This window comes from Lactuca serriola, chromosome 3 (assembly GCF_051521515.1).
Source record: "Lactuca serriola cultivar US96UC23 chromosome 3, Lser_US96UC23_V15, whole genome shotgun sequence".
NCBI classification, from domain to species: Eukaryota; Viridiplantae; Streptophyta; class Magnoliopsida; order Asterales; family Asteraceae; genus Lactuca; species Lactuca serriola.
Window position 1 is genome coordinate 113,617,863 of NC_136410.1, and position 10,645 is coordinate 113,628,507.

Genomic DNA, 10,645 nt, shown 5'->3' on the forward strand with positions numbered 1-10,645 from the left:
TTCATTAACTGAACAAAATTTTGGGGTTTTTTCATTAATTTTTACCAATAACTAAAAAAATTGGACTTTCTGAAGATTACCTTTAAACTAATGTATATTATATAATCTAAGTTAATATGTACCATTTAACATCTTCTTTCTTGCGCTCTTCCTAGGCTCACCGTGTGTTTTTGTCGTCGTGATCGAACCCAACAACAAAAAGCATCGTTAACTCCATCGATTTTCCAAAATCATCTATTTACAACTATGCGATCATCTTTCAATCTCCAAATGAAGAAAGGAGAAAATCCTTGTTGATCACGTTGACATCCCTATTACCTAACCATGACTTGAACCATGGTTCCAACACCCGGATGTTCCTATTACCTAAACACGACTCGAACCATGGTTCAAACCCATACACTAAATGTTCAACCGGAGTTTCCCCTAAGAAGATTGTTGATAATGTCATGTCCAAGGTTCTAAATAACATAAGGCGTGACTTGGCGGCAATGTCAAGCCTCAAGCTTTTTCAAGTCGTGGCGAACCACGCCATTTGTAAGGTGTGGCTTAAGGCGGTAATTTTGTATATAATTAATAATTTTATACATATTTTCTATTTTTATTCATTTTTATATACATATATGACCTAAGGCGGCAATTTGTCAAAGCTCGACAGTAAGTATAAGCCTTAGAGTCATAGCGAGCTTTTTAGAACCTTGGCCATGTCTGTATCATTTTTATGGTGTAAGCATAAGGTAACTTAGCCCCTAGTAACTAGGTTTATTGGTGTTGTCTGCCCCTTTCTTTTCTAAACTTGCAACTGTACATTTTCTCCCTCCCATGTTTTTAGCTCCTTACTAGTCATGGTGAGTGGTTTCTAATTTATTTGTCGTTTCCAAAAAAAAAACCAAACCACGTCTCATTCAAAAAACTAGTCAAAGTACAGTCCCCACATTTTTCATGACAATGAATCTAAGTTTGGAGATTGAAAGATGATCACAAAGTTGTAAATGGATGAGTTTGGAAAACAAATAGAGTTAAAGATGCTTGTGAGTGAGCTTTTTGTTGTTGTGTTCGACGACGACAACGAAAACACATGGCGAGCTTACAAAAAGCACGAGAATGAAGACAGGAAATGGTACATATTAACTTAGATCATATAATATACATTAGTTTAAAAGTAATCTTCAGAAAAATCTAAATATTTTTGTTATTGGTAAAAAAAAATCATGAAAAAGCTCTAAATTTTTTATTAGTTAATAAAAAAAAGCCCCAAATTTTGGATTAATTAACCAAAAAAGATGATATACCGGCTAAATCTGTGAAACGGGCTATGAAGGGTTATTCCAAAATTTTAACCGGTAATCTGTCTTTTTATTTTTCGTAAAATAAATTTAATTTGAGATTAAACCGTAAACTGGTCAAGAATAGGACTTTATTGGAGATTTTCTTTTCTAATAAATCAAAGTATAATGCTATAAATAGTATATTTTTTTAATGAAAATTCCCAAAGTTAAGTTAGATGAATATGTCCATTTATGTCCTAGATAACTAGCTACAACATTCAATCATTCTTAACTAATATTATTTTCTTATTGTTAACCACAACCTTCAGCTATAATCAGTTATGTCTAAACTCTCAACTATAAATAACCATAACAAATTTCCTTAAATAATATTACCATAAAGTAGTCATTAAGTTTTTTTTATTTTAAATGGATAATCTAAGTTACTTCTAAACCACTCCTTAAATCCACCTATATCCACGACGAGACGAGAGACTTAAACTCTCAAGTCTCAACCTTAAGAAATGAAGACATCACCGGATACCACTAGACTGGAAGTCCTTTGGTAGTAGTCATTAAGTGGCTCACCATACTTATTTATACTCAACGGTATTGTCATAAGGAACCTTTTTTTGTTATATTTACTATCTCTCTCTCTCATATTTATTCACTCATAAAAACTATATATAATGTAGTAGATAATATTTAAATAGGACATTTCAAAATACTTTAATAACTCATGAATAATTTCTTTATTCTTGAAACATGTATTTCTAAACCCTAATTTATTTTTAAAGAATTTAAACTTATTGTGTACTAAATGAAACTACATTGTCGTTATAAAATGATCTATAAAGAATATATCGACACTTCCTCTGGTGTTTTAGGATCCACGTAGTACATATCGAATCGTCAATGAATGTTATATCGATTCGACTTAGTTTACTTACATGCAACACTTTTACCCACATAATCAGTCACCGAAAATCTGAAGATGTGGTAACGATAGAGATGTTTCAAACGAAGTTCACAAAGCAAAAAATGGTGCAAAATGACTTTTTATCCGTACGAAGCATCTATTTCATTTTTACAAGTCTCAAAGTCCACTGCATGATCTTTTGTTGATATAAGCTCAAAATGTGATCATATGGAGGACGGACCACCATATAAGAGTATGAAATTAGAAGTCTTAGACCATAAATCTTTTGATGATGATATGATGAATAGACTTGTCTATAAGATTTTTTTAGCGAATGACTCATTAATTGAAACTTGTAAATCAAATTGTGAGTTGTTATATTAAAAATATATATTATTGAAAATATTATCCGGAATAAAACATATTACATTATTAAAACAGAGACAATACATATTCAAAGGAGGACAAAAACGTCATTTTATTTAATTTCTATATATATATATATATATATATATATATATATATATATATATATATATATATATATATGTTTTTACCTTATAATTTTATATTTTATAGATTAAAACTTGAAAATAATTGACAAAAAGGATAACTTTAATCATTGAAATTTTGTTGTGTAAAGACTACCGTTTCAATTTCCCCCCTTCACTCTCAAATTTTCCCTTTTCCTACTTTGCCGTTGCTCATATATACTCTCCATCTTTCACTACTAGAGAGTGATGTGACAGACACCGTCGCCGGCTATATTTCGCCGGAGAATGGCATATATGTGCACCGACAGCGGCAATTTAATGGCCATAGCCCAACAAGTTATTCAGCAAAAACAACAACAAGAACAACAGCTTCATCAACAGCAGCAACACCAGCAGCCATTAGTCACTGTGAACGTAAATCCATTTTGGAGCACCACCGGCCACCAATCTCCGACTCTTGCATACGGATTTTCCGATCCGTTTGAAGGAGGTGCGGCGGATGTGACCGGAGCCGAAGAGGCGGCAGGATTTCAGTTTCCGAACCTAGATCACCATCACCACCAGCATCCAGGGTTTAGGTTCGCCGATTTTGTGGCGGCGTCAGGATCGGTGGGGGAGTTCGACACCGACGAGTGGATGGAAAGCTTAATAGACTCGACGACAGAGAGTTCGACATGGCAACCGAGCTCGGACTTCACTCTCTATGCCGCCGATCCGTTTTCCGATTGTCCGAGTCGACTCACTTGCTCAACGGATCTAAAAAATGCTAACTCTACTTGGCCGCCACCGCCACCGCCAGTACTGGCTTCCGATCATCTGCTACCGCCTGAGAAGGAAATAAAGCCTCCGAAAACGGAAAAATCTCTGCCATCAAAACCGGATATTGCGTCTACCAGTTCACCAGAGAGGATTTTGACAAAACCCTTGCTCAAAACCCTAACTGATTGCGCTCGTGTCGCCGAAACAGATCCCGGAAATGCAATCACACCATTGATTCGCCTCCGCGATTCTCTATCCGCTGACGACGGAGATCCCACCGAGAGAGTGGCGTTCTACTTCGCCGAAGCACTCCACAGTCGCGTCACTCGGAAACCGCGAGCAGTTTCCGATATAACGTCACGGGAGGAGTTCACTCTCACTTACAAAGCTCTCAACGACGCTTGCCCTTACTTCAAATTCGCTCACCTCACTGCAAATCAAGCAATTCTTGAAGCAACAGAAAACGCCGATAAAATCCACATCGTTGATTTTGGGATAGTTCAAGGAGTTCAATGGGCAGCACTTCTTCAAGCTCTAGCAACCCGACCCGCCGGAAAACCAACCCGAATCCGAGTCTCCGGTATTCCAGCGTTAATACTGGGAGACTCGCCGGCTCCGGAGCTTCTCGCAACCGGGAACCGCCTTCGTGAGTTCGCAAAGGTTCTAGATCTGAATTTCGAATTCGAACCCATTTTAACTCCGATCGAAAAACTCAACGTGTCAAGCTTTTGGATCGATGCAGATGAGTTTTTAGCCGTTAATTTCATGCTCCAGTTGTATAATTTGCTCGACGAGAACTCCATTGCCGTTGAGAAAGCTTTGAAGCTGGCGAAATCTCTGAACCCGAGTATCGTCACTTTAGGCGAATACGAAGCGAGTTTGAATCAGGTAGGCTTTCTTCAACGCTTCAACAACGCCCTAAACTACTACTCAGCTGTCTTTGAATCTCTTGAACCCAACATGACCCGAGACTCGCCGGAAAGGTTGGAGGTGGAGAGATCGTTATTCGGCCGGCGAATTGCAGCGGCGGTGGGACATGAGGAAGAAGGAAGTAAAAGGGAACGGATGGAGGGGAGAGAACAATGGCGGATAACAATGGAAAATTCCGGTTTTGAAACAGTAAATTTCAGCAATTATGCAGTGAGTCAAGCCAAGATTCTGCTATGGAGTTACAATTACAGTGAAATGTATAATCTGATCGATTCTCATCCTGGGTTTCTATCGCTTGCTTGGAACGATGTACCTCTTCTCACTGTTTCTTCATGGCGTTAATTTTTTAGTATCTTTTTTCTTGTGAAATTATAATCTTCTCTTCTTTTTTTTGCTAATGGTGTAATGGGGTACAGGTAAAACAGTTAGATCCGCCATTAATGGTGTTTTTGAAAACTTTTTGTTGTATTTTTGTATGGGATGATGATGAAGCTTGGTCGTTTAGGAAAAGCTGAAATTATATCAGCCATTTTGCAGCTTATGCTATTGGTAATGATGATGATGATGATGATGTAACTGGTCAAAGGTGAAGTCTATGTGGATTATTTTATTAAACTCGAAATACCTCCGAAATATCGAAGTAATATGGATAAAAAATATAGCCTTTATTAGGACAAACAAACACTGTCGTAGGTGAAGTCTATGTTGAAGATTGATCATTGTTTTTGGTTCGACAGTTTTGACGATTTAGATTTGATGGGTAACTATACATTGGTTGTGATGTCAAGAGAATCAAAGTTTGTTGATAATCTATTGAGTTTATAAATCTTGCTCTCACTCTGAATAAGTTGCTCATAAATGGAAAAGGTGTCGTCGAGGTTCCTTTGTATAGATGTTGAGCCTTCAAAAAGATGATCCAAAACGTTTTTTATCCTTTGAATGGAATAATGTATATGTACCTTTTATGATTTAATAATTTATGTGCATAAGCGTGCGTGATACGTATAGTAACATTAACACCCTTCAAAAATGATGGTAGAAAGAGTAGATTTGGGTAAAAACTTTTTGTAATTATCTAGAATGCCATTGTTTAAAAGATGTCTATCTATTTACTTGTATCATTGTACTTGGAGAAGATTATTATTAACACTATCTGGAATACATGTTACGGATGCCACCTTGGTCCGCTTGACAACAACCATCATCCGTGAACATCATCATGGTGGTTAGTAGTTGGTAGTTGTCGTGGTCATTTGTAGCGAAGAGGACGAACCACAATGTCCAATTAACTTCTATCTCTTTTCTTCTCTCTCTACTTCTCTTCGTATTTTAAATAATTAAAATATATATATTTTATCTAAATAAAAAAAAATAAGATGGATATAATGATGTTGCACTAGTGGTGGGAATATCAACATTTAATAATTGTATGTTGTGATAAGGTCGTAGTGATGTGGCGCCCGTCACATTCATGATTTGTGGTAGGAATGAGATTTAAAATCGGAAAATCGGACAGGTCCGGACCAGAACTGAAATCCTTAGAACTGGTCAGGGTTCTAGGTTTAAAGAATGTCTTTATCCGGGTTTCGGGTCCGGATAAACTGGATTTAAAAACCGGAATCAGTGTTAGGAATTAAAACTGACTTTTGTGAAAAGCTTAAAACATGCATATCTTATTCGTTTGAAGTCATGTGGTTTTTTCCAATGTGTATTTTAAAATTTGTACATGATTTTAGACTATAGTTTTATCATTTTTAGTTTAATATTCAATGACTTATACACCCCCGAAGTCTGGATATCAAAGCTGTAAATTTTCCAAGTTCAACCGACTAAGTAATTACCAAAATATATCGTTTTTTCGGGGTTTTCCGGTTCTAGATCCACTTTACTCGGTTCCACCCGACCGAATTTGATGTTTTCAGGTATTCCGGTTCTAGAACAAGTTTACCCGGTACCTTACCGGAACCGGTTCCTATATACCGATCCGATTTTCGATCCTACAAAATCCCGTTAACTGGTTCTCGGGTTTTCTGATTCCCGGTCTATTTTGTCTGGGTTTAGACCCACTTTCATCCCTATTTAGTGTTGGGTACTCCGGATGGCCTAATAGTTAGTATGTAGTCATTTGTTATTATTATACATTTACTTAAGTAACTCCTTTTTTGTGAGCATTCATATTGTAATACAAGTCATTCCCATTTAGTTCCTTAGTTGTTCTTACTTGGTTTTCCTTGTTTTTAGAGTAGTTCGAGTTAGACTGATTTGTTTAAGGACTAAGTGTTGCATGGTGAGTTTGTAGAGACAAGTTTGTGACAAGTGGTGCTAGACTCATGTTCATTTAATACTTAGGAGACAGAATTGAAACTCAGGTTCAAGTGAACTTGATGATGAACAACAATGAGAAGGTTAACATTCAGGTGTGTGCACTCTCTTTTGTTTGATTTTGTTAATAACTTTCAACAATCCCATGCATACCTTCTCCTTGAATGGCCCCTCTTCCATTTCAGCTATACTTGCTTGGAAACTCTTTCTAGACAATATTTTGTCATATGTGGTTTGCCACAAATGAAACACCATTTACTATTATGCAATGTATTTTCCTTCTTGGAGGTGTGTGTGATTCCTTCGTCTGTACTAAGACAATCAATGACCAGGTAGAGGCTAAGGGGATCTAATTCATGAGAAAATACATGACCCGCCATGTAGGCAATGTTTGAAAATAGTATTATACTTCGAAATATAATTAACTTTTATACACCTAGAAATCCTAATAGTTCAACTTTTTAACAAAACCTTATAAATTTGTTAATAATAGATGCCCATATAATAATCAAATGCATAACTAATAACAGAAATGTCAACCTATCATTAATGCCCCAAAACACATCTAAGTGTCCCTCAACAAATCAATCAAATGTCTCAAACTCCATAAGACTATGCTACAACCTTTCACTTGAGACACGATCAAATTAATGTATTAGATTGGAAAGTCTAGTAAGACAGGAAGGGGTAGATGTATAGTAAAATATAGTAGTCATCAAAAGACCATATAACCATAATAATCACAAAGTACATATATTGAAAACTCCATTCAAAATACATTATAAATAAACATTCCAAACAAAATGTAATGTCAAAAGTTAATAAAAAATATATAATATACTACTATGTATCCCTCATAGGTTATCATAATGTCACTCATACTCTAACACCAAAATAGTAACGTAAGGTCGGGGGATGCCTTTCCTGAATATATATCTTGCGGGCTCAACATAAATATTAGGAAAACTACATACTTCATGACTACTCATGCATGACTAGAAAATGGATGGTTTCACTATAAGTATAAGAGGATACATTTCTCACATGCATATCATAAAATGAAAGAATATCGAGGGTTTCACTATAAGTATAAGGTGTTGTTTGGTTCGCAGAAAGTTTCTAAAGGAATTACATTTGGAATTGGAAAAGAAACGTGTCAGGAGTTTGAATCCAATTCCATATCCTATTTGGTTGGCAAGAAATCGAATTAGAATTAGTTTCAAATTCTGTTTAGTTTTCAAGTAATGGAATTATAGATTGCTTCATGGATTTTAATCACGAGTAATTGTAAGACGATAACATCTTATATTCTTAAAACAGAGATATATAAGTCATAGCTTGCAAATTATTATGCATTGGTTTACTCCAACACAACCGAAAATGAATGTCATAAAATGTAATTCCATGCATGATATAACAAGTAAAATGTATGATCATATAGTCAAAGTTTATTCATTCCTTTTTCCTAGCTAAGGAAAAGCCATATATTTGTGCCCCTTGGCGATTTGATGTTGACATTATAAGTGTTGGGTCCAACCAGGACCGAATTGATGTGTTCAGTTAGTAGCCTAATGACGTCAACACAAATCAGGAAATCGAGAAAACAAAATCTTGGACCATGAGATTGATTTTAATCCATGTTTCTTGTCTATAGGATATCAAGAAGAACAGAGGAGTAACTGATCACTTATCTTAGGAATAATGATTGATTTAATCAAAGTTTGGCAATGGCTTGGAATACATTCTTTACTAGTTGCTCAACTAATTATACTTGCAATTGTAGTTGATGACTTATCCATGTGGGAGACTATTGGATTAAGATGGCTAAGGTCTTAACTAAATTGGTATGATTGGTTGAATAATAATAAAGTCTTTTTTAGGTTACCCTTATAAGTAGAAAATGGCATGGATTGATAATAAGAGATAAATAATTTGTTAATATATTATTGGATTAATATATTAATTAGAAATAGAATTAATTAATTAAGAATTAATCAAAGTTAATTTAATTAATTGTTCTTGATTAATTAGAATTAATTAATGGGTCTAAGGGTTAGAGTGAAATTGTTCAAAAATTGAACAATGAAGCATTTTAGAACCTCCATAGGAGGGGACGGTTTTGAGGTGCCCTGTTAAGGCTTCTAGAAGCCTCCTTGGTTGATAAGAAAAGTGAATTTGAATAGAAATTTTCTTGATTTCAGATTAGGGTTTCCTACAACTATAAATAGGGACCTCCAAAAGACTCAAGAACCCAACACAACACAAGGCAATTTCAAAATTCTTTTCTCTCCTCTCTTATTTCAATCCTAGGGTTTAGGTGTGACTCATTAGAGTCTTCCACACTATTAGGGCTAGCATTCCAAGAAGGGTTTGTTAAAGTACACTGCTATTTGTGATAATAGTAATAAGGTATGCGGTTTTAAACCTTTTTGATTTTCGATTTTACTAGGGTTATTCAAGAGTTTTAAAGTATCTTGCTATTATGAGAAAGCCATAGAATTTTCTAGGATTGAATGTACCCATAAATTAGTTATGCGAAATTCCGCAAGTACATTGAAGTAATCTAGAAAACCCATCATGTGGTGATGGTGGTAGCGGTGGTGGTGGTGATGAGTGATGGTGGTAGTGGTGGTGGTGAGTGTTTGTAGTAGTGATGGCGAGTGTTTGTAGTAGTGATGGAGGTGTTGGTGTCGGCAGTGAAGGTGTTGGTGGTGGCGGTGGCAGTGGAGGTTGTAGTGGTGGTGGGTGGTGGCAGTGCTGGTGTCGGAGGTGGCAGTGGTGATGGGTGGTGGTGGTAGCAGTGGTGGCGGTTGGTTTTTATTAAGTAAAGGGGGTATTTTGTAATCTACCACTCTCCTTGACATGAAGAAATTTTTTTCCATCCAAATTTGGAAGGAATCCACTTTCCTCCATATGGTTGAAAATTTATTTCATTTAGGAATGCCTTACTCCCTCTCTAAGTCCAACCAAACGTATGAATTCGAGGGAATTGGAATCCTTTTCCCTAGAATTTCAGTCATAATATCTAGGCTGGGTAGCTTTTTATCATTAATCTACTGGTAAATAAGTTTAGGGTATAAGCATTTCGATTCAACTGGTCTTTCTCCTTCTACAAAAATGATATTAACAATTAAGGGGTAGTTAGGACATTAAGTCCATAAACGATGATAGTCAACATATATGGATAGTGTTTGTAGGTGATGAAAAACATACTTTTCCACATGGAAAAATGAGCAACATCAAAATATAGACATTTAGATCTGGCTGGAGACTTGATCATTTGTGTAAATAACTAAGAACCTTGTTGAAGATATAGAAATCAATAACTTGGCTAAATCAGATAACAAGGATCTAGAAATCAATGACTACTCTTATTATAAAATAACATAATAGATTTCAAGTTTTTGTTACTAAAACAAAGAATAATATAAGTTTACAAATGAAAAAGCATTTAAGGACATGAACATAAAAGAATTTGATGAGGTAAAAGCATTTAAGGAGGTAGAAAGTTGCCTATAAATTGAGACGTGGCCTTGGAGCTTTGAAGATGCTTGTCAAATTTGAAACCAATGAGGTTAAAATCCATTTTTATAGTAAAGGGTGAGTAATTATGAAGACCTTGGTTCAAATTATTATCATTGTGGCCACATTACTATATCTTCAAAAAAAATATCACTTCACTAATCATCATTGGTGTTCCATAACTGTAACACCGGGTTCCTAAATTGATTATTTGACTGACCAGCTTACCAAATTATTTTTGGAAGGTTTCATGTTTTGGAGGTTTTTAATTATAGTACTCGAGTCTCGATGATGTTCTCCCATGATTAGTTTGGGGGTTTTATAGTCCATAAGAAATTATAAGGATGGGGTGAAGTAGGAAGCCATTTTTTGCAATTACTGAAAATCTTAAAGCCTGGAACTAACAACAAGAAGCGAAGGGTGCCTCTTTT

The 10,645-nt window shown here is 35.5% G+C and overlaps 1 protein-coding gene across 1 annotated transcript; it reads left to right on the forward strand.

The window, feature by feature from the left end:
* Window positions 1-2,811: 2,811 nt before the first annotated feature.
* On the forward strand, window positions 2,812-4,909 carry LOC145093068 (scarecrow-like protein 4). The gene has a single exon (XM_079031112.1). It carries the CDS (start codon window positions 2,967-2,969, stop codon window positions 4,710-4,712), a length of 1,746 nt encoding a protein of 581 aa, XP_078887238.1. The 5' UTR covers window positions 2,812-2,966; the 3' UTR covers window positions 4,713-4,909.
* The last annotated feature ends 5,736 nt before the right edge of the window (window positions 4,910-10,645 follow it).

What these genes read in the sequence shown, in the direction of transcription:
- LOC145093068 (XM_079031112.1), top strand. Translation starts at nt 2,967, where the DNA reads ATGGCATATATGTGCACCGACAGCGGCAATTTAATGGCCATAGCCCAA.